The sequence below is a fragment of the Panthera tigris genome, chromosome B3 (genome assembly GCF_018350195.1).
Source record: "Panthera tigris isolate Pti1 chromosome B3, P.tigris_Pti1_mat1.1, whole genome shotgun sequence".
In the NCBI taxonomy this organism is placed as follows: Eukaryota; Metazoa; Chordata; class Mammalia; order Carnivora; family Felidae; genus Panthera; species Panthera tigris.
The window spans coordinates 32682096-32709371 of NC_056665.1; the positions used below are offsets into that span (position 1 = coordinate 32682096).

A 27276-nucleotide genomic window follows, 5' to 3' on the forward strand; every position below is an offset into this window, starting at 1 on the left:
GCGGAGGTAGGCATACTCTGTGAGGCTGCCCACCTTGGGGTCTGGAGCAGGCTGTAGCCTGGGGAAGCTTCTACAGAGACGTATTTTTTGCCGTGGCTCACTGCTGGTCTTCTGGTCTCCAGGACCCCTCTGCTTGGTTGGACAGAAGTTCCTATGCTCAGGACACAAAGCCTCCACCCCACCCCACCCCAGCAACAGCCTGGGCCCTGGGCAAATAGCACACATGGCTGATGGTTAGGGCACTGGCAGATTGAGGTCGGGGGTGTCATGAACACCTGTGCTGCAGAAGTGCCTACACCGGCCTGGCAGCATCCCTGCATGGCAGAAATTTTCCTTGCCTAGGAAAATTTGCATTATTCCTGCTGACAGAGGAGGGGCAATGACTTGCCCAAGGTCATGCAGCAGGCCTCTGGAAGAGCTGGAGCAGAACCCAGTTAGCTCTCTTGACTCCCAGCAATGAGAAGTCTGGTGCAGTGAACGGCCACAGGGCTTTACACTTCTCAGACCTGAATGAAGATCCTGGCTCCACACTGCCTGGCTCTGTGACCTTGGTGCCACCTTGCCTCCCTGAGCCTCAATCTCTTATCTGCAAAGTGGGTCTAATCCTCACTGGATTGCCTTGAGAATTAAATGGGATGATATTTACCAAATGCTTAGCACAAAGCCTGGTGAACTATCTGATAAATGCCCCACCCCAATCACTTGTCTTAATAATCCTCTATACCTCTATGGGAGGGGTTGCTTTTCTCAAATACTTTCTAACCCTTATCTTATTGGCTCGCCAAACCTATCTGGCAAGGCAAGCCAGGCAAGATTTATTATTCCTGTTTGTCAGCGAGGACAGGGGTCAGAAGAGTCAGCTGCCCCAGTGTTAGGGTCTTGGACCTGGGCCTCCTGATTCCGGGTTCCATGCACTCCCTGCGTTCTTAGGTCACCTGAATGCGGGGTGACTTTGATTCTGTTAGCTGTCCCTCTGTTAGGGATGACTCCCAGCCGAGATTGGGAAGGCAGGCAGCGGAGCGGGTCGATGGGTGGCGTGAGGGGTTCTGTGTGACAGGTCGGGTTTGAGGTAACCATGGGACATCCAGCTACGGAGAGATGTTGGCATGTGGGGCTGAGCTCAGGCCTGACAGGGGACAGTGCCGGGCAGGGGGAGGGGACGGTGGCTGGGCCCCTTTGAGTGGCTGCGGAGGAAGAATGGAAGCATATTTCCTAGAATGCCCTAACAGGCTCGTCCAAGTCGAAATACTGGACCACTTTGGTTCCCTCAGTCCCTAAGACACCACCACACCCCGACCTTCTGTTTGTCTTGAACTTACAGCTAAACTGTCATTAAAAGCAGAGAAATAGCCACTCTGTGCCTTCTCTGGCATTGGTTCATGTCTCCAGGCCCCTGCCCCCTGGAAGCCATCCTTACTCCTTCCTCATGCCTGGGCCCTGAGGGCCATGATATCTGGGGAGAAGTGGCAGAATGGCCAGGGGCTCAGCAGGATGAGCCTGAGAATAGAAACTAAGTGCTTCTTTACTGTCCCTGCACCATGCGTCCTGGGAGCTCTGTCCAGGGCTTCTGTCCCTGCTGCCTCTCTGGGCTATCCAGAACTGGTCAGGCAGGCTCTTGCCCTGGCCCTTTCCTGGGGCAGACAGAGGCCCCAGGAGGCCTCAGGTCAGGGCTCTGAACTAGAAGTTGGTACTCAATCTTGTGGGCAGAAGGGAGATCCCAGGAGGCCAGATGGATGACTCCCCACCCCCTCCACATACACTGTTATCTTGCCTATCAGCTGGGGAGGAAATTGCTTTGAGCTGGCTTCTGCCGGGCACACCGCCCAACCAAGGGCTCCCATTGGACCCCTGGGATTGAATTGGGTTTTCCCAGCTGGTCCCAGAAACCCTGTCTCCACATCCTCAATAGCCTGCCCCAGTCCTCGGGCTTCTAGCCTCAACTTGGCCTGGAGGCAAGAGCAGGGAGACCCTTGAGGTCCTAGGTCTACATGAAACATGGGAAAGGAGGTATTTGGTAGAGAAAACCCTGCTCTGTCTCCTCCTCTAACTCCATATGTGACTCTCTTTCCTTTTCTAGGCTTCACTTTCCCCAACCGTCAGGTGTGCTCTGATAGTCTAGGAGGTGGGAGCTTGGTCCCCACTCCAGCCTCTGTCGGCAAGGATCGTGTTAGCTGATCCTGAGGACATGGTCTTCAGCCCCGGGTGGCAGGTAGAATGGTAGCCACCTGTGAAGAGGAAATAACCCCTGGTGAAGCTGTAAGATGCTAGACTCCTGACCCCCAGGCTTCAGCCCCCCATCAGACAGTTCTCTAGTGGTATTAGCAGGTGTTGGGAGTTAGGGGAGGGGGAGGTCCTGGCAGGTGACAGCCACCCTCTCAGAGGATGCCAGCCTCTGCCTCCATCCCAGGCGATCTAGGTCAGCATCCTCCACCCAAGCCTCTCCCAGCCAAGCCTCTTCCCTCCCTCTGAGGTGTGAGCTTGTTACAGGCACAGAGGCTATTGTTAGAAACCTTGGTCGCCCCCCCTCCGGATGTTCCCCTGCAGGCCCTGCACCCCAGCAACCCATCCCAGAATCCTCTTCTTTCCGTCAGGAGCAGGGAAGCCATCCTGGGGAGGAAGGCTGGAGGCAGGAGGCTGGGCCAAGGCCGAGCCTCCTGATGAGTCTCCTCTCCCGTGGGCCTCAATTTTTCTATCTTCTGGAATCAAGGAGTGGTCCTCGGGGCAGGGGGTTGGCCCTCTCTATGCACCCCAGGAAGGGGCTCAGCATGACCCTCAGTTTGGGCACCTCCAGGCTCTTCCCGGGATACACATGCAGCAGCCATCCTCTCAGGCCTGGGATTGCTGACCTCAGTGTGGCCACTGGTCCCTGCGACACAAGGAGAAGTTATTCTTTTTCCCTGAGGAGAAGACGAGTCCCTGGGAGGGAACTCAACTAGGCCCCAAGAAGAGGCCTTGGCAGAAACTCCAGTTTCTGGTCTCTCCCCAGGACTGAGAAATCAACTCTGTCTTTGAAGGCTGGGGAAGAGAGGGAAGGAAAGGAACCAACATGCATTTAGTACCTACTGTGTACCAGCTGTGGACATCATCTCTCCTTATCCCCAAGACAGCCCTGGGAGCTGGCAGTTATTGACCCATTGCACAGATAAGGAAACTCATCTGTGATGAGAAGGGGTTGGCCGAGGTAGAGGACATGTCGCTCTGTCTCCACACTGTGGCCAGAAGATACGGAGCCTCCCCCAAGTGCCCTGCGGGGCACAGAGAGCAAGCTGCCCAGGCTGCCCACCCAGCAAGCCTTGCAGGGCCTGGAAATGAAGTACTCAACCCCCACGGTCAGAACCAACATCGTAAACAGGGGTTTTAATGAGGTACAAAGAGCAAAACAAATATTTGTGTAGTGCAGCTGACTTGCGGGTGGCCTGTGGCTCCAGCCCACAGCAGGGACACACAAGTGTTCAGCAGCCTCTCCCAGCAACGTCCAGCCTTCCTCTCGGCAACCACACCTGGGTGCCGTAGTGTCGGGGCCGGGGCGAGTGACCTCACCACCTGGGTGCCCTCCTAGCCTGAATGGATGTACCCCCGACCCAACTCTTGGCAGGAAGCTCAGATTTTGCCACGTTGGTGCAGTCAGCCACAATACCCCTCACCCCACCGAAAACTCCCACCCTCCCACCGCTTCCCAGCACCCTCCCTGCCTCCCCATGGGCCTTCCCTACATCCACATGCTTCTTCAGCCTGACACTGGCACCACCACCACCACTGTGCTCTGTGCAGGACACATGAGCCTGTGCCCACCTGCAGGAAAAGGCACCATTTTCTTCCCACAAGGTCAGAGGCAGGCTGCACCTGCCCAGAGTGGGGCCTTTCCCTAACACCACCATATACACGTGTGGCAGCCCTGATCGCAATCATCCCATCACTGTCATCATCACCTTCACCTTTACCCTTGTCACTAAGCACTTCTCAGTTCCTGAGGTCATACCATGTGTTCTGCCATATTCGTTGCTGAGGTCGCGATAAAGCCAAAGCTAGACAAGCACCTGATCCTGGAAGAAAATTCGCCACGAAGGAACAAAAAACATAGATGATGCCAAAGGAAAAGAAAGTACTGCATTAAAACGTGCCAACCCTGATACTTCTGTCTCTAAGGCCCAGAGTGATTCATGTAGAGGAAAGTTTACAGGGGCTGCCCCAGTCTGGGATGCTTTCTTTCTTTCTTTTTTTTCTTTTTCTTTTTCTTTTTCTTTTTCTTTTTCTTTTTCTTTTTCTTTTTCTTTTTTTTTCTTTTTCTTTTCTTTTCTTTTTCTTTTTCTTTTCTTTTCTCTTCTCTCTTTTCTCTTCTTTTTCTTTTTTTTTTTTTGAGCGAGAGAGAGAGGGAGGAGAAGTGGGGGAGGGGCAGAGGGAGAGAGAGGATCATGGAACCCAATGTGGGACTTGATCCCATGACCATGAGATCATGACCTGAGCCGAAATCAAGAACTGGCGGCCTAACCGACTGAGCCACCCAGGCACCCCTGGGACGCTTTCTAAAAGGGGTCCAAGGCTTCCTTCAGCTCAAGTACTGTTTTATATACCACATACTATATAGTCTATACTCTGCAGCATATACTACATAGTACTCTATGCCCTAGACACCGTAGGTACCATCCAGCTCAGGCTGTCATAACAGAATACCGCAGACGTCAGGGCTTAAACAACAAACAGTGATTTCCTGAAGTTCTGGAGGTTGGAGAGCAGACCAGGGTGCCAGTGTGGTTGGGTTCTGCCTAAGGCCCTCGTCCTGGTTTGTGGATGGTCACCTTCTTGCTATGTCCTCACAGGGTGGAGAGAGATCCTCCTTCTCATGTCTCTTCTTCTAAGGGCCCTGACCCCATTCATAAGGGTGCCACTTTAAGGACCTAATCACCTTCGAAAGACCCCATCGCAGTGGGGATTCGGGCCTCAACATATGAATTTCACAGGGACACAGACATCTAGTCTGTAGCAGCTGGGAAATGAAGGAGCTTCGTAATAATGACCCCACCTGTGTTGTGTTCAGGGCCCAAAGGACTTTCTTAGCCAGTTTAATTTCTCTAGCAACCTTGAGCAATGGGGGGCAGATGCCTGGCTCGTCTTAGCTGAGGGGAGGCTGAGATGTGGTGGGACGTGAGGGCAGGTACTGGCCATTTCTGAGACTGGATGGTCCCACGTCACTTGCCAGCCTCTGAGTCTGGAGAGCTGGTGGCATCCTGGTCAACTGAGACTTTGAAAGTTTAGTGACTTGCCCAAGGTCATAGAGCTGTTGTATTCACCTAAGCACGGAAGGGCCGGGAGGGGCATCTCCCCTCAGAGCCCAGGATGTGGTGCTGGTATTCAGGAGCTGCGGGGAACGGTGGGGAGAGGCTGAGGAGCTTCCTGGGCTCGGGATCCAGGTCCCAGGGCACAGCTGGCAGTGGACCGATGGCCAGAGGCACCGGTGTCGTGCTCAGGCCTGCTCCACCTCTGAGACCCCAGTCCCAAGCCGCCCTGCCTGGTCACTAGTGCCTGCCACTCCTTACGCTAATGTATCAGTTTGGCTGGGAGCTGGCACACTGAAGACCGGGGGCCGGTTTGGGGCCCCCGTGGGGCCAGGCTGCAGCACACACGGCTCCGTCTGTGCACTGGGCTGCGGAGGCGAGATGCCGGGGTGTTCCGGCTAGCCCTGGGTCCTGCTTGTGTGAATCCAGCCACATCACTCAGCCACTTGGGGTCTGAGTTGTCTCACCTGCCAAACAGAGCCACCGAAAACAGTCCCTCCCTCACCAGGCCAACCTACTAATCTGCAGGCAGCCCTGGTATCTTCAGATAATGCCTCTTCCGCTGCCGCCATGACTTTGGCAAATCCCTTTACTTCTCTGAGCCTTGGTGTAAAATGGATTAATGATATTTTCAGCAAAGGGTGAGTTTAAGTGAGGTGGTGGCTGTGGGACCACATGCCCACACTCAGGTGTCGTGTCACTGTCCCTCTGTCACCGGGGCCATGGGGGTGGTGCGGCACCACCCTCCACCAGCCGTTCCAAGGTCCGCTTCCTCCTGAAAAGGCTCCACAGCCTTTCAGCTGGAATATCCAGAGTCATGCGACTAAAGGAGCCACGGGCGGGCACAACCCTGGAGATGAGGGACAAGTAGGATTCATGTTTGGCTTTTCAGAACCTAGACCCAAACTAGGCCCACATTTCAGAAGGGGAAACTGAGGTCGCTAGTATCAGAATATCCTGCCGCCAGCTACCAAAGTCTACCCCATGCTGCCCCCAGAGCCTCCCAGGCCAGAGGCAAGGCCAGAACTTCCTGAGACCTCCCTCCAGACTTCCTTCCATCTCTCCGTCCCCTCAATGCCCTGTCAGCATGGTGAGCCCTGTTGAAACCAGACGAAGCAGCAGCTCTGGAAGGAGGGTGGTGGGCGGGGGGTGCTGGGCTGATGTGCCCACCCTGGCCCCGCCCACCCATGCTTCAGCCTCTCACTAGAAGCCACGAGAGTGGGGATGCATGGGTGCCACTGGGCTGGGGTTGAGGGGGCTGTACTTTATTTTGTTTTTATGTTTTTTAATTTAATCTATTTTTGAGGGGGGGAGAGAGAGAGAATGAGTGGGGGAGAGAGAAAGAGAGAGAGGGGAAGAGAGGAATCCCAAGCAGGCTCCGCATTATTAGCGCAGAGCCTGGTGAGGGGCTCGAACCCACGAACTGTGAGATCCTGACCTGAGCTGAAATCCAGCGTCGGACGCTTAACTGACTGAGCCACCCAGGCGGAGAGTGCTGTGCTTTATTAAACCATACGGGAGAGCATTACTACGACCACATATTAACTAATCATAAAGATTAATTATTAACCACTTATCAATTAATAATGGTTTGCAATTTATAGAACACTTCTATAGCCAGTACCAAGCACTTTATATGTATAATTTAATCCTTTTGACAATCCATCCAGGTAAGAATTTTTATTGCCATTTTCCAGATGAGAAGGCATGTTCAGAGAGGTTCAGGGACTTTCTCAAGGTCACACAGCTAGGAATGGGGTGGAAGTGGGCCTGGGATCAAGGTCTGTGTGAACTTGGAGTGTCTGTGCTGCTTCTCCTTCACTTCCGTGGCTGTCTTAAGCAGAGCCCACTGCCCCTGGTAGGTCCTCAGCGTCTAGTGGCAGATTTAGGGAAGCACCATGCCCCTGGCCAGACTGCAGACTCTGGTCCCCGGAGGAGGCTCACGCTGGCTCTGGCTTTCTCCCTGTTGTCTGCATGGCCTAGGCAAGCAGATGAAGCAGCTTCTCTGCACCCTTTGGGGTCTATGGGGCTCCGGATGCCCTCCCTTCGCATATTGGCCTGGATAGCTGAACTTCCCGTGGGAGGCCCCCACAACCCAGGAGGCATCCCTCTGGGGCCCTACAGCCTGCCGTGTGCTTTCGGCTCCCGGCCTGACACCTTCCCACCCTTGCCACAGCCTGCACCTGCACCCAGCCCGGTGCTCTGCCAAGTCCACGTGGAGCGGCGCCCACAAGCAGCTGCAGGGGCGAGCTGAGACCCCTCCTGACCGCCCACCTATCCAGGCCAATTTCTTGCCCTCTGCCTGCAGATCTTCCACATGACCTACGACCTGGCCAGCGCTGTGGTGCGCATAGTAAATCTCATCGGCATGATGCTCCTGCTCTGCCACTGGGACGGCTGCCTGCAGTTCCTGGTGCCCATGCTGCAGGACTTCCCCGACGACTGCTGGGTGTCCATCAACAACATGGTGGTGAGCGTGCGGCTCAGCTCTCCCGCTGGGCGTTGGGAAGAGGGGAGCCAGCGAGGCACAGGTGGGCAGAGTAGGTCTAGGGCTTGGGACTCCCGAGCCCCCACACGTAGGATCCTGGGGCGCCAGCCTGGTGCCCAAGGGCGCATGGATCTAGCCGGTATCCATCTGTCCCAGAGCGCTGGGCTGCGTGAGGTTACCTGTGCCTTCTTACAGCATCCAGCGTGGCTGGGAGCTTCGTGTTCGTCCCAACTTCACCCAGGGAGACGAAACCTTGGCCTTTCTCAGACTATATCAAAAGTGGCAAAGCTGGGCTGGGGGCTCCTGTCCTACCTCTGCTCCCCAGAGGCAGACTAGTCCTAAAAGCGGAACCCAAGAAAAGAGAAACCTATGAAGGGCGCTGTTGGCAATGCCCGGACTCCCAGATCACACAGGGCCTCCTTCTGCTCCAGCAGCTGAGCTGGGCTGTCCCCTGCCCCCCATTCCTCCCCCGCCGCCAGATACACACCTGCTGCTCATAGGTGGGGTCCTCAGCTGGGAAGACTTACCACCTCCCTACCACCAACCCTGTGGTGGGTGAGGGAAGATGGAATTGGGGCTGGGAAGCCATAGCGTAGAGTCAGTCCCCCAGCCTCCCATGGACAGATTGGGCACCAGGCGGGGTGGGGACCCCCTGGACCTGTGAGCATTTCTGTGGGTCTGGCGAACCCCTGCCTCCCTCCTCCAGTCAGTTGGTTTGGTCTGTTGGCAAATCCCCAGGGCCCCAGGGGACAAAAAACCAGCTTTGAAAGAGGTGAAAGAGACCCTGAGGCATCTTTCAGCATCAAATAGGCCTTTACAAAACAGCCTTTTGATGAGCTAAGTGTAAATGAATCGGCCATATGGATTGAATTTCCTGGTCCCCAGAGGTTCTGCAGTAAGGCCAGAAGCCCTGACTGAGAGGCAGCTGGGGGCCACCCCAGTTCCCCAGGCCCGGACCACAGGCCAGCACCCCTGGATCAGCCCCGCTGACCTCCCAACCTGGTCTGGACTGAGAACCACCAGACCAGCTCGGCTTTGTCTAGGACCGTTCTGAGTGACCTTGAACACGGCACGCAGCTCCTGTGCCTTTCTCTGGGTGCTAAGAACAGCCTGGTGACCGTGGAAGGGTTTGGGGCTCTGGGCAGGGGCTCTGCGGGTTCCGCACTAGGTCGTGCACACTGTTGCTCACACACTCCCTGTGTGAACAGGGAGGCGCTGGGGAGGTGGCAGGTGCTGGGGTTCATCTGGCAGCTTCCTCTTTTGGGACAGTTTCCTCTGTGTGAGGGTGACAGGCCCACACATGCACTCAATTCAGGAGATGGCCCTTCTGCGCCCAGCATTCCCACACAGAGACTTCCTTGAGACACTGGCTGGCTTTGGAGGCAAAAATAGCCAAGAGCCTCTCTCGCTCCCTTTCTCCCTTCTCCTGCCCCCAAGCATTGTGTGTTCCAGACAGTCCACCTCCCGATGGGGGAGGACAACTAGTGGCCTCAGCCCTGGACTGATTCTGGCGGGGCTCACCCAGGAGGCGAGTTAGCTCCGCGGCGCCTAAACTTTGCTCACCCAAAACGAGGGCAGTGTTTTTGGCTCAGGCTGCCAGAGCTTGTCCCCCCAGGGGAAGTGTATCTGGTTTTATAATTGAGGTCAGTGGGGAAATGGGCTTCACTTGGCAGTCATTTGGTTGGGGATAGGGCTATTTCAGCAAGCAGAGGACAGCAGGGTGGCTTGGCCTGGAGCCTTGGGCTGCTGGGTGGGGGAGGGGCTCCAGGCTGCCCCATGGGGGCTGAGAGGCTGGCTCCCCTCCCTTTGCTGGGGCTGCCGGTCTGATCCCTGTCCCTGATAGCAAGGGAAAGGCCCAATTTGGGGACTCACTGTCACCACAGGTTGCCAGCGTGGACCTCCTGTCCCTCACCCAAGGCTTTCAGCCAACAGCCAGGTTGGAAGCCCAGGGCTCACACACTGGGAAAGAGTTAGGTTGACGAGCAGAAGGTGGCAAGGATCTTTCTAGGTGCTAATGAGAGGACGGGCCATTCACTACCCACCCCACAATCTGTCCACAGAACAACTCCTGGGGAAAGCAGTATTCCTATGCCCTCTTCAAGGCCATGAGCCACATGCTGTGCATTGGGTACGGACGGCAGGCACCTGTAGGCATGTCGGACGTCTGGCTCACCATGCTCAGCATGATTGTGGGCGCCACCTGCTACGCCATGTTCATCGGCCACGCCACCGCCCTCATCCAGTCCCTGGACTCCTCCCGGCGCCAGTACCAGGAAAAGGTAGGTCAGAAAGCTGTGGTTCATCCTGGGCGCTCTCGAGAGAACCTAACCATTGGTTCCCAGGGAGCACAGGCTGGCAGCCAGTGGGTCCCCACCAGGCCCCCCACGTGTTCTGTCCTCTACCATCATCTGGCTTTGCCTGTTAACTTTTTAGTTTGCTTCCTGTTCGTGGAACAAATTCCTACAATAAACAACCCCGCACATTGTTTCCGGTTGCCAAATCCATATCTCAGCCCATTAAATTGACGTTCACCAGTGCCCTCTGCGTTGCTAAAGCCAATAGCTCCTTTGGGTCCTCATCTCGCCCAGCTTGTCAGTGGCATTAGACAGTTACCTCTCCCTCCCTGGCTTCGCACTTGGTTTCCGTAAGCGTACACCCTCGGTTTTCCTCCTCCCTCTCTGGCCGATTCTGCTGCTCTCCTTGGCTGGCGTGTTTTCTCAGTTGTCACACATTGGGTCCCTGGTGGCTCAGGCCTTGCTCTCTACTCCTCCCTGTCTTCCGTCTTCCTCAGTGCTACCCCCGCCACCATGCTCTGCGGCCACCTCTGTGCAGTGGGGCCCAAATGATATAACCAGCTGTCGGTGGAGCGTGGGCATGTCCCTTCACATCTCTGCGCCCCATTTTCTCATCTGTAAGATGGGGACATTAGAAGGGGTCAGTCATAACATGGCATTTACGAGGAGTGAATGGTACCTGCCAACCACTAAGACTGTGTTAGCACAGAGCAAGCCATTCAATATTTGTTGGCCAAGTGGACTCCGTCCCCCATCTTCTACTCCATCTTCTACGTGGCAGGTAGAGCAGGCATTTAAAAAAGGTAAAGCTGATCACATCACCCTGCTTAAAACTTGTTACAGTCTTCACGTTACTCCTACATGCAGAGGAACTCTGAGGTGTGTTTCCTCAGCCTGGCATTTAAGGGGCATAATCTGGCCCCTGCCCTTCCTTTTTTTGTTTTTTTAATGTTTTTATTTTATTTATTTATTTTAAATGTTTATTCATTTATTTTTGAGAGAGAATGAGCACAAGCAGGGGAGGGGCAGAGAGAGAGAGGGAGACACAGAATCTGAAGCAGGCTCCAGGCTCTGAGCTGTCAGCACAGAGCCCGATGCGGGGCTCGAACCCACGAACTGTCAAATCATGACCTGAGCCGAAGTCAGATGCTTAACCAACTGAGCCACCCAGGCACCCCTATTTATTTTATTTTTGAGAGAGAGAGAGAAAGAGAGAGTGTGATTGTGTGGGGGAGGGGCAGAGAGGGAGGGAGAGAGAGAATCCCCCTGATGCAGGGCTCGATCCCATGACCTGAGCTGAAATCAAGAGCTGGATGCTCAACCAACTAAGCCATCTGGGCACCCCTGGCCCCTGCCCTTCTCATGCCCAGATCAAGCCATGGGCCCACAGCCCTTTATTCCAGCCACGCCAGAGCCTTACACATGTCCTGCCACAGGGCCTTGGCTCAAACACTAGCCTGGAACTCTCCTCTCTCCTTTTCACCTGACCATTTCTCCACCTCTCAGCCTGCACTTGGCCTCTGTGGTGAGCCTTCCGTGACCCCACCCATCATGTGACCCCACCATGCCCTCTAATTAATTCCCTTTCGCCACACTTGGTACGCCTGCCATTGCTTAATTAATCTGTGTGATCAGTTGTTTAGCATCCCCTCTTCCCTATCCAGGCTGTGGCTCTGTGAGGGCAGGACCCAGGTCTCTCCATCCCCATTGAATTCACAGTGTCAGGCACATGGCAGGGCTCAGTATGTATGGATTAACTGGCTGCCTGCCTGCTCCGGGTGCTGTCCTTTGGTGGGGTGACCGAGAGATGGCGGCCCAGGTCCCATGCTGCCAAAAGGAGAGCTCAGAAGAGCCTGCAGAGCCAGGGCAGGGTGGGAGGGTCAGTTTGGGAAGGCAGAGGAAGGAGAAGGTAGAAGAGTAGAATTCTAGGCCAGTCGTCATGATGAGCAGCAACGAAGGTAAGTAGCTGGGTGGGAGAGAAATCAGCCCGAGTAGAACAAAGGGTCTGGATTAGGAATGAGGGGGCTGGAAAGGGGAAGGACAGAAGGAGTTGGATTATAGGGGCCAGGGCTTAGTCCGGGCCGGGTGAGGAATCCATATGGGCCAGCGTCAGGGCCCAGCCTGTGACCAGGGCAGGACTCAGTGTGTGACGAGGATCGGGCTCACTGCAGGATCAGTGCGAGGGCCCAGTGTGTGACCAGGATTAGGGTCGAGTGTGTGACCAGGCTGAAGGCTCAGTGTGTGGCCAGGATTGGGGCTCAGTCCGGGACTACAATCAGGGACAGTTCAGAAAAAGCACCAGGGTTCATTTTAGGGCAGAGGCAAGCCTCTTGTGGCTTTCCATTTGAGAGTTGTCTTTATTTTCTTCTTTAGCTAATGGCTCTCCAATATGATTCACTGAATCTCTCTCTGAAATCTCTCTGAAATGTATTACCTCCCTTTGTCCCCACTACTAGCTCTCACGTGGACCACTTCAGCAACCTTCTAACTCCATCCCTGTCTCCAGACCTTGCCTCTTCACCACTATTGATTCTGCAGGCATGGGGAATTCTCTAAGATATAGCTCTAGCTGTTCTGTCCCCTGGGGCTGGGTACGACTTTGAGCAGACAGAGCCAGCTTGGCTGGAAGAACTTTAGGAAACTTCATCTCCCAGCTCTCAGTTGTCTATTGGCATCTATCTGTAGCCACACTGTGTACCCCCCCCCCCACCTCTTGGAAGTACTAATGTATGAGAACAGGCTCCCCTAATCTGCTTGTTCCTGGGGTAGAGAAACTTCCCTGACATCTCAGTGTGGGAAAAATTTGTTAATTGCCTAATCTGTTTCTGTCTACCATGCTCCTGTGGACCCCTACTCTCCACCCACAGTCCTAGGATGGCTGGGGCAACACCCATCCTTCACCTCTGGGTGGGCAGGAGCATTTCTTATTAGTTTGAGCCCTGGGCACAGAGGCTCACAAATCTCTTATCCCCAACCTCTGATTAAGGACCTTGCTCTACTCTGGCCCTCCCGTGGGCTAGAGTCAGTCTTCAACAAAATGACTTGGACCCAGCTGGGGCCACATTTGGATGCACGCCATATGACGGGTCAGGCATCATGACTGCAGCCTCCAGTCCTCCTAACCCATTGCAGTCCAGCCCCACTGCCTATGCCAGTGTCACCACTGGTGGGAAAGAGTTCCTTCCAGGGTCAGTGAAGCCTCCTTGGTCCATAGCCTTGGTCCATAGTGTGACACAGAAAAGACCCATGTGCAGAGGAAACTTGACTGATCTCCTGGTCAGTTGGCCTGTAAGTAGGCTTTGGACAGTCCCTTTTGACCCCGGCCATCTCCATAGTATTGAACACGCTGATGGAGCCCTCCCCCACCCCAAGCAGCTGGGAGTCAGGGCCATTGTTTGGGGCACACCCACACCAAGGATCTCAGTCTCAAGGAGCCAGGGACAGCCAAGAAGGCCCACAGGGTCAGTGCCAGCTCTGGTCACCAGCAGGACCGAGGCTGATCAGGAGGTGACGCCCTCTCCCTCTCTCCCGGGGCTCAGTACAAGCAGGTGGAGCAGTACATGTCCTTCCACAAGCTCCCGCCCGACACCCGACAGCGCATCCATGACTACTATGAGCACCGCTACCAGGGCAAGATGTTCGATGAGGAGAGCATCCTGGGCGAGCTGAGCGAGCCACTGAGGGAGGTGAGCAGGGTGGGGGCGTCTGGGAAGGGAGCTTCCTTCCTGCTGGGTGGCTCCCTCACCTTCTCCCTCTCTCCCCACCCACCCTGTCTGGGGAGCAGGAGATCATCAACTTTAACTGCCGGAAGCTGGTGGCCTCCATGCCGCTGTTTGCCAATGCGGATCCTAACTTTGTGACATCCATGCTGACCAAGCTGCGCTTCGAGGTGTTTCAGCCAGGGGACTACATCATCCGAGAAGGCACCATTGGCAAGAAGATGTACTTCATCCAGCACGGTGTGGTCAGTGTGCTCACCAAGGGCAACAAGGAGACCAAGCTGGCAGATGGCTCCTACTTTGGAGGTGAGGCGGCCGGGGAGCCCTGGGGGGGACAGGGGAATGGACAGGAGAGACACCAAGGATGATGTTTGGAGCCCCTCATGGCCACTGCTTGGAAGTGGGTATCTGTGGCCCAGTATAGGGGTCCCAGAACTGGAAGAGCCTGGCACCCACTGGGGGACATCTAGTGTGGTCACAGCTGGGGATGGAGTCTTGTGACAAGCTTCTGTACCAGACAGTGGGGACCCAGGTCGGGGTCTAGCAGGAGGCCCCTTCCAGCTCCCTCCCCACTCCTGCTGTCCTGGCAGAGATCTGCCTGCTGACCCGGGGCCGGCGCACGGCCAGCGTGAGGGCTGACACCTACTGTCGCCTCTACTCACTGAGCGTGGACAACTTCAACGAGGTGCTGGAGGAGTACCCCATGATGCGGCGGGCCTTCGAGACGGTGGCCCTGGACCGCCTGGACCGCATTGGTGAGGGGCCGGGCAAGAGGGCGGCTGGGCTGGGGCCTCCCCCCTCCCCAACCCCGCCTCCTGCTCTGGCCTGAGCCCCTGCTCTTGTTCTGCGGCCCAGGCAAGAAGAACTCCATCCTCCTCCACAAAGTCCAGCACGACCTCAACTCGGGCGTCTTCAACTACCAGGAGAACGAGATCATCCAGCAGATCGTGCAGCACGACCGCGAGATGGCCCACTGTGCCCACCGCGTCCAGGCCGCCGCCTCCGCCACCCCGACCCCCACGCCGGTCATCTGGACCCCGCTGATCCAGGCGCCGCTGCAGGCCGCCGCGGCCACCACCTCGGTGGCCATCGCGCTCACCCACCACCCCCGCCTGCCCGCTGCCATCTTCCGCCCTCCTCCCGGCCCCGGGCTAGGCAGCCTCGGGGCGGGGCAGACGCCCAGGCACCTGAAGCGGCTGCAGTCCCTGATCCCATCGGCGCTGGGCTCCGCCTCGCCCGCCAGCAGCCCGTCTCAGGTGGACACGCCGTCCTCCTCCTCCTTCCACATCCAGCAGCTGGCCGGATTCTCCGCGCCCGCGGGCCTGAGCCCCCTCCTGCCCTCGTCCAGCTCTTCCCCGCCCCCCGGGCTCGGCGGCTCCTCCCCGGCTCCCACGCCGTCCGCCACCGCCGCCGCCGCCGCCACCGCCGTCGGCTTCAGCCACTTCCATAAGGCGCTGGGCGGCTCCCTGTCCTCGTCCGACTCTCCGCTGCTCACCCCGCTGCAGCCCGGCGCCCGCTCGCCGCAGGCCAACCAGCCGCCGCCGCCGCTGCCGGGGGCCCGGGGGGGCCTGGGACTCCTGGAGCATTTCCTGCCGCCCCCGCCCTCATCCCGGTCCCCGTCGTCCAGCCCCGGGCAGCTGGGCCAGCCTCCCGGGGAGCTGTCCCCAGGTCTGGCCGCTGGCCCACCAAGTACGCCAGAGACGCCCCCGCGGCAACCGGAGCGCCTGTCCTTCGTGGCCGGGGCCTCTGGGGGGGCTTCTCCCGTAGCCTTTACACCCCGCGGAGGTCTCAGCCCCCCTGGCCACAGCCCAGGCCCCCCGAGAACTTTCCCAAGTGCCCCCCCTCGGGCCTCTGGCTCCCACGGTTCCTTGCTCCTGCCGCCCGCATCCAGCCCCCCGGCCCCCCAGGTCCCCCAGCGCCGGGGCACGCCACCCCTCACCCCAGGCCGCCTCACCCAGGACCTCAAGCTCATCTCAGCCTCTCAGCCGGCCCTGCCCCAGGACGGGGCGCAGACTCTCCGCAGAGCCTCTCCGCACTCCTCGGGGGAGTCCGTGGCTGCCTTCCCGCTGGTCCCTAGAGCTGGGGGCGCCAGCGGGGGCAGCGGGGGCCTCGGTCCCCCGGGGAGGCCCTATGGTGCCGTCCCCGGCCAGCATGTCACTCTGCCTCGGAAGACATCCTCAGGTTCTTTGCCACCCCCTCTTTCTTTGTTTGGGGCAAGAGCCGCCTCTTCTGGGGGCCCCCCTCTGACTGCTGCCCCCCAGAAGGAACCTGGGGCCAGGTCTGAGCCGGTGCGCTCCAAACTGCCGTCCAATCTATGAGCTGGGGCCCCTACCTCCCTCTTCTCTCCCTTTTTCTCCCTTCTTTCTTCCTTCAGGTTTAACTGTGATTAGGAGATATACCAATAACAATAATTATTATTTAAAAAAAAAAAAAACCCACACCAGAAAAAAGACAGCAGAAAATAACCAGGTATTCTTAGAGCTATAGATTTTTGGTCACTTGCTTTTATAGACTATTTTAATACACAGCACTAGAGGGAGGGAGGGGGGAGGGAAGCAGGCAGGGCCCAAAAGGCAAAAGCCAGAGAAGGCAGGTGGGGTCTCTGGGGCTTGGCGGGGTGGGGGTGACCCATGTTTGGGGTTCTTAGAGCAGATCTGTTTATTGTATTTGTTTTAGGGCAACAGGCACCACTAGCCCCCTAGCTGTGAACTTGGAGCCCCATTCTATGGGGGTAGGAAAGTGTTGCCCTTGGATGTGTTTCTGGGGAGCCTCAGTCGCCTGAGTCCTTGAGACAAAAATGGGGCCAGGGCCCTGAGAGTCTTGCATTTTTTCTACTGCAAACTTAGCAAGATATGTATATGAACATGTATATGTATATGTATATGTATGTAAGATGTGTATATGTATAGTTATGTAGCGCTCTGTAGAGCCATGTAGATAGCCACTCACATGTGTGCACATTTTAACCCCATGTTGCCAGGACACCCAGGTCACTTTACATCCAGCAACACGCCTTGGCCCTCGGGCTGGACACCACAGGGTCTCGGGGAAGTGTTCTTTGCAGTCCTCAGGGAAGAGGACCCCAGGACCTCTCAGCAGGCTCCCTTTCTCCCCATCTCTGGTCTCAAATCCAGTCTCAGCCCAACCTCTCACCACATGGAGGCAGAAGACTGCTCCTTCCCTGTGGGGCCTCAAGCACATCCTGTCACCTCCGTGGCCCTCAATTTTCCCATCTGTACAGTGGGAGGTGAGGGGGACTTCTATTTATTGAGTCTGCTCTGTGCCAAGCACTGGTTTAGCACTTTACACATGTTAACTCTCTCAATTTCACAAAGATGATGAGGTAGGTACTTTGATTCTCCCTATTTCACAGGTGAAGAAACTGAGTTTGGCTGTATTTTTCCCCGAATCCTGTAACTAGGAGTGGCAGAGCCAGGACTGATCTGAGGTTTAAATCCACGCCTGCCTGTGGCCAAATCCTATGTCCCTTCCATAAGCAATTGTTGAGCGGGGCTGAGTCTTCAATTGTAGTGCTGCAGGAAGAGACCAGATTTTGGAAGCAATCAGACCTGGGTTCAAATCCCAGACCTGCCATTTAGCCCATATGACCTTGGGCAAATTATCTGACCTTTCTGAGTCTGTTACCTCACTTGTAAAATGGGAATAATCATGGTACTGCTTCACAAGGACCTATGAGGACCAGATGAGAAAAGTAGTAGATGTGAAATGCTCAGCCCAGGGCTTGGCACACACCATAGTAGGTGCTCAATAAATGTTTCCTCTGATCCCTCATGTGCCCAGCCATTGCTCCAACAAGCTATGGTAAGAGCTCAGAGAACTTCAGCTGAGGGCTCCAGGATCTTATGATCTCAGGACACGGGAGGTGCCTGGGCCTCCTGAAGGGCCTCCTGTGGCCGGTGGTGGGCTTGAGCCAGGCCTTGAGAGGTGGAAGTGTCAGAAGAAAGGAAGAAGGAAGGAAAGGGAAGAGAAGGGGAGTGTCAAGAAGAGGAGAGTAGGGGTGGGATGGAGCGCCCAGTGAGGACAAGACTGAGGTGGACGAACAGTTGTAGAGTCAGGGGCTTTGGGTGGAGATCCAGGGAAGGCCCTGGATGAGAGGCTCGATTCTGAAGGCACCTGGGAGCCAGAAGCAGGTTCAGAGTGGGGGGCCAATGTGAAAGTTGCTCAGGTGCCTCCTGAGGCATGCTCCTCCTCCCGGACAACAGAGCCAAGATTAATGGTCCGCCTCTGCCTATCAGGCAAGAGCAGATATGGCTGCCAGGACCTGCACAGTGAGGAGGGTTGGTCTCGCCCTGTCCATCCAGGAACCCCCTCCATGCTCCAACCAGAATGATGTCACCATCAGGTTTTGTCCTGAGTCGTCCTGTGATGTAGGGCAGACCAATTTCTCCATGGTTGGGCCACAGGGACAGGGAGGCAGTCATCCAGGAGAGAAGGTGGGGAAGGATCCTGGGGGAGACTAAGCACCTGGCCCTGGTCTCTAGTGGGGCAGGAGAATGCCCCTCAGGCCCAGGGAGTTCTCAGAACCGGAAGGATTTAAGTGGCAGCCTCAACGTGAGTTCTGCACACACCCCTGTCCCGCCCTCCCCCCAAGGAAGGGAACGGGACTCGATTCAAAGCCAGTCTAGTCCTGGAGGTGATGGGGTGGGGGGAGGGGACAGAAGGGGTGGAGGGTGCAGGGCCATGAGGAGTGAGGACCACCCCCCTTGCCATCAGGGCCTGGCCTCATTACCCTCTTCACACACACACATGCACACATTTTATAAAAGCCCTGACCCCGTCCAGCCACTCCTCAGAGACTGGGGAAGCCAGGTCCAGTCAGCAGGCCCACCCATCCCCAATCCCCCACAAGCAATTTTCAAATCTACCACTTTTAAAACAGAAAACGGTAAATGCACCGTGTTGTATATTTTATTTAAATAAAAAAATTCCAGCAGATGCTGTCTTTTTCCAGGTGTCAGGGATTGGGATTGGAGAGTAAGGTCAGTGGGATATACTGGAGGCTCAGGAGCCAGCCTGTGGTGGGCGGTGGGACATGAACCCTAGAGCAAACAGGGGCACTTGTGTGTACAAATCTGTGCCCCAGAGCAGGGGTCACAGGTGCAAGGGAGTGTGAGAGGTCTGGCTGTGGGGGCTGGTGAGTCATTAAGGAGGAGCATGAGAGTGTGTGAGTGTCCTTTGTCAGCTGGTGGAGGAGACCCTGGCTCAGACCCTTCCCACCCCAGCTGTTAGGGCTCCTTGGTGCTCCCCATCGGGGCAGGAGGAGAGTCAGTGTGCATGTGGACTCCAGTTGGATACTGAAGAGTGAAATGCCATTTTAGCCTGGGCCCTCAGCAACTGGAGGGAGGCTGGGGGACAAAAGGTGACCAGGCTGGGGGTAGGGTGTCATGGCCAGGACAGAGGATTGCCTTTTAGAATGGCCAAGGACAGGGAACAGCCGCTGGGCTCCCGTGTGGGTTGGGGAACCTGAGGACACACTCAGATTGGTGGCTTCGCTGTTAAGAGGTGTGGCACCCACTCCCTGCTGAGGGGTGGGGGCCCTGGGCTTGGCCCCCAGACTCTCTGTGAAGCCCTCAGGCAGGTGCCCCCACTCTCCCCAGGCCGCAGACGGTGCCTGTCAGCTCTGTGACCTTGCCGTAGGGGACAGGCAGCCATCCATGGCTGGAAAAGTGAAGTCCCCGGGGCTCCCTGCTGGGCTCGGGGACTGCCACGTGGCCGCCTGCAGGAGGAGGGGAAAGCCCTCAGCAAAGGGCAGGGAACCCAGTCCCCATCACGGATTGCCAAGTGGATGTTGTTTCCATGGTAACCGGCCCCGGAGTCCCGTTGCTAAGGAGGCAGCTTGGCAGGCCTGGCGTCCCCATGACAACTGCCCCCTGCGGCCCAGGCAGCAGGCACTTCCTCAGGGACCCAGGGGAGGGCAGAGGTGGGACACAGGCCTGGCCTTTGAGGCTCTGGGGAAGTCTTTTCGAAGAAGAGTGATTTAGTCCAGCCAAACCTCGAGGGGCAGACGTGTACTTCAGCGGCCCCAAGGATACTCACCCCCATCCACCCCCCTACCTACCCAGGACGCATCACCCCAGGTACCTGCACAGCACAGGGCCTTGCTGCTCCACTGGCGGACCCAGGCAACACCAATCACGATCTTCTCTGTTCCCTGACTCCAAAAGGACCCTTGGTAAGTACCCACCGTGTGCCAGGCGCTGGTGATTTCCCCTTCTCTCCTTCTACCCATACAATCCTGACCACTCAGAATTCACCTCAGTTACAGTGAGCAGAAGGGCACCTACACTCAACAGGGCGAGGAACTTGGACCAGACCAGTCCATGAGAATGTGCAGGGACCAGGATGCACACCTGGCACTGGGGACTCCAATCCTGCCCCTCTCCGTGGTGACATGCCAAGGGGCTGATGGCAGGAGCAGTCTGTCTGGGCGCAGGCAAGAAAGGTGGTGTTGTCTGTAAGAATTTAAAAGCAAGAATAAAAATGACTAAACGCCAGGTTGCTTTCTCTTATCTGTCATCATCACCATCTACCAGCGATTCCGAACAACACTGGCCATAAGACCCTCCCTTCCCTCCACACAGTCAGCGCCCCCCACCCCCAGAAGTGTCACCACACCCCAGGCTTCGGTTCCATGTGCTGCTGCCATCGCGGTGGGCAGGACTGAAGGCACCCTTTCTGCCTTCGTGGGGATAACCCAGATTGACATTTTCGAAAAAACAAAAAGTTGAATAAAATCCCTCCGTCAACTCTATTTCTTCCCAGCCAAACTTCTTGAGAGTTGTCTCCGTTCCCCACCCTCATTTCCTTTCCTCCAAGTCACTTCTTCCTCCACCACAATCTGGCCTCCCACCTCCTCCCCACCAATAGCTCTAGACAAGGACATCACTACAGAGTGGTCCTCTCCGAGCCCGCCCCACCCCTTGTAGATGTTGCTTCCTCAATTCCCTTTCTCTTGAGGGTGGAATATTTCACACACACAGAAGAAGATATAAACACATAATAAATACATAAGACATTAAAAATATGATAAAGCAACCATGTACCACCATCATCCCCTTACTTTTCCTGACACTTTTACTACCAAAATAAAGCATGTCTAAACAATGTGTTCGGTTGCTTACCAAGGTTGGGGGATAGGGATTGGAACTAGTTGTCTTTGCTGGGGGGGGGGGCAGTTATCAATAATAATATTCAGAATTGCTGATAGACGGTGATCGTAAAAAGCAAACTGAGTTTTAGTTCATTTTCTTGTTTTCAGTTTCTTTGCAAATGATCTTTTCACTGCCTGCCCTTTCCAATTTGTACACCACTGAATACCTTTGTAAAATTCTGAACTTTGCACAGTGGTATCATGCTGTATGTATTCTTTAGTAATTTGTTTTGGTTCAATATTGTAATTTTGAGACCCTGTTGATGCATAGAGCTAGTTAATTCATTTTCACTGCTGTACAGCATCCCAATATATGAATATGCCATGTTCATAGGTATTCTTCTGGAGATGGCTTTTCTGGTTACTTCCAGGTCCTGTTATTACAAACACAGCTACTAGAAACATTCTTCTTTGTGGCTCTGGATAAAGAAGTGTAAAAAGATCTCTAGATTCTGTATCTAGAAGCAGAATAACTGAGTCATAGGGTGAGTTACTCTTGGCTTTACAAGATAATGCCAAACAGTTTTAAGTGGTTTTAACAATTTATACCTCCCACCTACAGGGTATGACTTACTCCTGCCCCACGTTCTTGCCAATAATTGGAATCATCAGACTTTGTTATTTTTCCCAATCTAGTGACACCTGATTATGTTTTAATGTGCAAATCCCTGATTACTAGTACAGTTGAATATTTTTTAATATATTCATTTGCCATTTGTATTTCCTCCTCTGAGAAATATTTTTTCAATGTATTTTGCCTGATTTCTTATTATCTTTTAATTGATTTGTAGTAGTTTCACACACACACACACACACACACACACACACACACATCTATTTGGGGAACAAATTCTTTGTTTGTTAGATGTGTTACAAGCATCTTCCTCTTTATGGCTTTTAGTTTCACTTTTTTTTTTTTTTTGGTGTTCTTTGATAAACAGAAGTTTTACGTTTTAATGAGATCAACTTTAGCAATATTAAAAAAATGTCTAGTATTTCTTTAGTGTCTTTTTTGCTGGTTTAAGAAACCTATCTTCCTCTGATGTTATAAAGATATTTTTCTATATTAATTTGCAAAAATGTGAAGTGTCGCTTAACCTACCTGATCTTAACTTTGGTATGGTATCAGGACAGAATTCAGTTTCATTTTTGCCACATATGGATAACCGATTGTTCCTACTAATTTACAATGTCACTATGTATCATCTCTGGGTCTATGTTGAGGCTCTGTGTTCAGCACCTGTCCTTGCCCGTCCTTGTTCAAACAGTACCTGTCTTACTCACTATAGCTTTATAAAGTACGTTGATACTTAGTTGAGCGAGTCCCCACCTTCTTCCTCTTAAAGAACGTCTTGGCTATTCTAGTCTCTTTGTATTACCATATTGTACAATCAGTTTGTTAAGATGCATGAAGAATTCAATGGACTTCTCATTTGAAATTAATGAGCATTATTATTAAAATTTGTATTCCTATGGATGAACAGAGTATAACTTTCCCCACACCTGGGTCTTCTTTAATGTGTTTTTTTTTTATATCTATCTAGCTATATATATATATACTCGTCAGGATAATTAGCACTTAGCTGCCCCAACAGGAAAAGCTCCAAATTTCAATGGTCTTACACAAGGAGGGTTTATTCCAGCTCAGGGAAAGCCCCCTGCAGGCCAGGCAGCCACTCTCCTCACTGATATCAGCTGGAACCCCTGGTGTCCAAGATGCTGTGGGAGGAGCAGAGGCAACTGGAAGAGGTGAGTGATCGTGGACCACTTCTGTCCAGCAGAGACATGCTTCACTTCCTCGCATGGTCTGTTGTCACTTGGCCATCTCGTAACCGCCAAGGAGGCTGTGGTACGTGAGGAAGCGTGTGGAATATTTGCTGGGCATTAACTGCCTCTCCCAAATCTTTCACATGGCTTTACAGTTCACGGCGGTCTGTACCTTTTGTTAGATTTATTCCTCATCCCTTGTTTTAATGTTGCGACCGCTAGTCGTATCTATTTGCTTTATGGAGGCTGAATTTTGACAAATGTACACAGTCCTGTAAGCAACCCAACAGTGAAGATCTAGAAAATGTCCTTCACTCCTCCGGAGCGTCGTGACCCTTTCCAGTCAACCCCTGCCCTCCCTCTCCTGGCCCCTGGTGGTCTGCCTCTGTCACTAACGTTTTGTTTTTTCTAGAAATTTCATATAAATGGAATGAATCATTAAATATGCCCCTCTTGCATCTGATTTCTTTCAATGAGTCTGAAGTTTTTAAGATCTGTGTGTGTCGTGTGCATTGTAGAGCAAACACTCCCTTTATGGAGATGCCACGATTGGCTTAGTCATTCACCAAATGTTGAACAATAGGATTGTTTCTAGTTTTGGGCCATGAAGAATAAGACTCCAGGGGTGCTTGGGTGGCTCAGTCAGTTAAGCATCCAGCTCTTGATTTTGGTTCAGGTCATGATCCCACAGTTTGTGGGTTCAAGCCCCCTGTCAGGCTCTGTGCTGACAGTGTGGAGGCTGCTTGGGATTCTCCCACTCCCTCTCTCTCAAAAAAAAATCAGTCAATCAATCAATCAATCAATCTCTTATGAACACTCAAATCCACTCAAATCCATGTGGACATGGATTTGCATTTATCTTGAATAAATATCCAGGAGTGACGCTGTTGGGTCATACGGTAAGTATATGTTTAACTTTCTAAGAAACTGCTAGAATATTTTTTTGAGCTGGAATACTGTCTTCCATTGCCATCCACCAGCAATTCTAGGAGAGTTTTGGTTACCACCCATCCTGGCAACACTTGATATTGTCAGTCTTTTATTTTTATCATCAAAAGTATGTGTAATGTTTATCTCCTAGTTTTGATTTGCATTTCCATAGTGGCTAAAGATGTTGAGCAGATTTTCAGGCCTTTATTTGCTACCCATATGTGTTGTTTGGTAAAGTGACTGTTCCAATCTTTATCCATTGGTTTTTACTGGGTCATTTTTTTTTTAAGTTTTCTTCATATTGAATTATAAATAATATATTCAGAATACAAGCCCTTTATAATATACATATTTTGTAAATATTTTCTCCCAGTTTTTGGCTTGCCTTTTAAATTTCTTAACCATGTCTTGAAAAGGTAAACATTTTTAATTTTGATGATGTTCAACTTACCAAATTTTTAAAAAAATGTTTATTTATTTTTGAGAGAGAGAGAGAGAGAGACAGAGCATTAGTGGCAGGCAGAGAGAGATGGAGACACAGAATCCGAAGCAGGCTCCAGGTTCTGAGGCTCCAGGTTCAATGCGGGGCTCGAACCCATGAACCATGAGATCATGACCTGAGCCAAGTCGGACCCTTACTGACTGAGCCACCCAGGCACCCCTCGAATTTTTCTTTTAAGATTTGTGCCTTTTGACAAGAGAGTAAAAGGGTACACTAGAAAATATTTACTTAACACAAAGGAAGGCAGTAACAGAGTAAGAGAAGGACAAAAAAAATAAAGACAGAAAACAAATAGCAAAATAACAAATGTAAATCTTACCTTATCAGCAGTTACATAAAATGTAAATACATTAAACAATCAAATTAAAAAGCAGAAACTGGTAGAATGAATAATAAAAGTATATAATTTTGATAGATAGATCTTAATGTATAATAAAATATAACTATATTATTTATGAATATATTAACATAATAAATTATATATAATACTATTTGTTGATATTATTTAATATATTAAATATGTCTCATATATATATAAAATCCAACTCTATGCTGTCTGTGAGAGCACACCTCATATTCAAATACACATGTAAGTTGAAAGGATATGAAAAGACACATCATACAAATTTTAGCCAAAAGGGAGCTGGAATGGCTATACTAATATGAGACAAAGTAGATTTTAAGACAAAATCGTTACTACAGATAAAAAATATTTTAGGGGAGGAGCCAAGATGGCAGAACAGCATGGAAGTTTTTTGTGTGTCTCGCGTCCTTGAAATACAGCCAGACCAACACTAAACCATCCTACACACCTAGAAAACCGATTGGAAGATTAACACAACAATCTGCACAACCTGAACCACAGAATTCAGCAGGTACGTGACACAAAGAGCTGAACTTGGGGGGCAAGAAGCCCTGCGGGCGGAGAGAGGATGGAGACTGCAGAGGGGGGGAGCATACGGGAAAAGCACCCCTCCCCAAAAGCAGCTGGAGAGAAAGTGGAAAATTGGAAACAGCCGCAGGGACTAAACTAAAAAGGGAGAAAGGAGAAAGGAGAGGGTTTAAATTCCATGAAGACTGTAAACAAGGGGAGCGCAAAGGCTGCAACTCCTCAGCTCCATACCTGGCGGTGCTCTGGTGGGAAAGGTGAATCCCCAGGAACAGAGTGGGGTCAGGGAGGTTCTCAGGCCACACGGGGAAAGCGGTTCCACTGCTGGAAGGACATTTGGTAGAGACTGTTGAAGCCACCTGGTCCCAGCAGACCCCAGAAGGCAGCCACATTCGCTGTGCTGGGACACGGTTGTTGAGGATGAAGCCTGGTGTCAGATGTGTGTTGCAATTTCCCATGGTCCCTGAAATGCTGAGGCTACACTGTCTTGCGATTTTTTTTGCCGGGGGTGGGGGGGTGGGGGGGGTGGGCTGGCACCTGGCCGCAGTCTGGGGCACTGGCAACAGCAGGGTCCAGCGGGCTTTCCTGGGTGCAGCTGACATTCGGCCATTGCTGATTCGGCCCTTGCTCCGTGAGACCCTCCCGCAGAGGGGCGGAGCGGGTCAAAGCCGCAGTCCTTCGGAGGTAAGGGGCCGGGGAGGACAGCTGCATCTGAGAAGAAACTTGGGAGAGAGGTACTGCCTGGGGCCTGGTCACAGAGAGTGGAAAAGCAGGGAGTGGATAAGAGCTGAAGATGAAGGACCGGTGCGCGATTGCTGATCTGGGAGAACAGACTCGTGGCTGGGTGGCGCCATTTTTCACCGCTCCAGCGCATGCGCTTGCGCATGCGCACCAACAAGCACCGCAACAATCTACCCCAGTAGGCTAGCAGCGCCATCTAGGGGAGGGTGGAGATGTTACACCGAGCTCTGCCCAACTGGGCCAAGTTCGCTCTTCAAGAACACAAACCTCACAGCCGGCTTAATTTATGGACTATAAAGAGCCAGTCCATGTATGGACTGACCTCTAGGGGAAAACAAAGCAACTTCAGTCCTACATCAATCTGTTAGCAGATTCATCTATTCAATTTTTTTTCTCTCTCTTTTTCCTTTTTCTCTTTGACAATTCTTTTCCTTTTCTTGAATACAGAAAGAGAAAAAACTCATTTTTATTAAAAATATCTGTCTTTAATTTTTATTACTATATTTTTTACTTTTGTGTAAGTTTTTTCAAATTCTACTTTACTTCCATCATTTTATCTTAGTCTACTTCACTGTATTCACCTTTTCAAATTTTCAAACAATTTCCTTTTTTCTTTCTTTTTTTCTTTCTCTTTTTCATTTCTTTTCTTTTTCTTGAATGCAGAAAGAGAAAAACTTCATTTTTACTTTCAATTTCTTTTTAAAATATTTTTATTTAATTTTTATTACTATATTTTTTGCTTCTATGTAATTTTTTTCAAATTCTATCTTACTCCCATCATTTTATTTCAGTCTACTACAGTGTATTCACTTTTTCAAATTTTCAAACGATTTCTTTTTTTTGTCTTTTCTTTTTTCTTTTTCATTTATTTTCTTTTTTATTAAATACAGAAAATGAAAAAATTCATATTTCTTTTTAATTTTTATTAAAAATATTTTTCTATAATTTTTTTCAACTATATTCTCTACTTTTGTGTACGTTAGTCTACTTTAGTGTATTCATTTTTTCAAATTCTCAAACGATTTCCTTTTTTTTTCTTTCTCTCACCCCCCCTTTTTTGTTTGTTTGTTTGCTTCTCTAATCTGTCAAACCACTTTCTACACCCAGACCAAAACACACCTACGATCTAGCATCATCTATTCGATTTGTGTGTGTGTGTATTTTTAATTTTTAATTGTAATATTTTTTAACTTTAATTTTTAATTTCAATTTTTCTACCTCATTAATTCTTTTTCTCCCTTCAAAATGACAAAATGAAGGAATTCACCCCCCAAAAAAGAGCATGAAGAAATGACAGCCAGGGATTTAACCAACACAGACACAAGCAAGATGTCTGAACCAGAATTTAGAATCACGATAATAAGAATACTAGCTGGAGTCGAAAATAGATTAGAATCCCTTTCTGCAGAGATAAAAGAAGTAAAAAATAGCCAGAATGAAATTAAAAATGCTATAGCTGAGCTGCAATCACGGATGGATGCAGCGGCAGCAAGGATGGACGA

At 52.2% G+C, this 27276-nt stretch overlaps 1 protein-coding gene and 1 long non-coding RNA gene across 2 annotated transcripts in view; both read left to right on the plus strand.

The window, feature by feature from the left end:
• Positions 1-16289, plus strand: part of HCN4 (hyperpolarization activated cyclic nucleotide gated potassium channel 4) — a 42616-nt gene extending 26327 nt beyond the window's left edge. Inside the window, exons 3-8 of the mRNA XM_042988433.1 lie at positions 7582-7743; positions 9822-10040; positions 13595-13741; positions 13840-14080; positions 14365-14529; positions 14630-16289. Coding sequence (XP_042844367.1) covers positions 7582-7743; positions 9822-10040; positions 13595-13741; positions 13840-14080; positions 14365-14529; positions 14630-16092 — 2397 coding nt within the window. The 3' untranslated portion in view covers positions 16093-16289. The remainder of the gene's footprint in view (positions 1-7581; positions 7744-9821; positions 10041-13594; positions 13742-13839; positions 14081-14364; positions 14530-14629) is intronic.
• Positions 16290-19678: 3389 nt separating this feature from the next.
• LOC122239430 lies at positions 19679-20289 on the plus strand. The gene is made up of 2 exons (XR_006218514.1): positions 19679-19967; positions 20055-20289. It is a non-coding gene; the product is annotated as an uncharacterized LOC122239430 (long non-coding RNA).
• The last annotated feature ends 6987 nt before the right edge of the window (positions 20290-27276 follow it).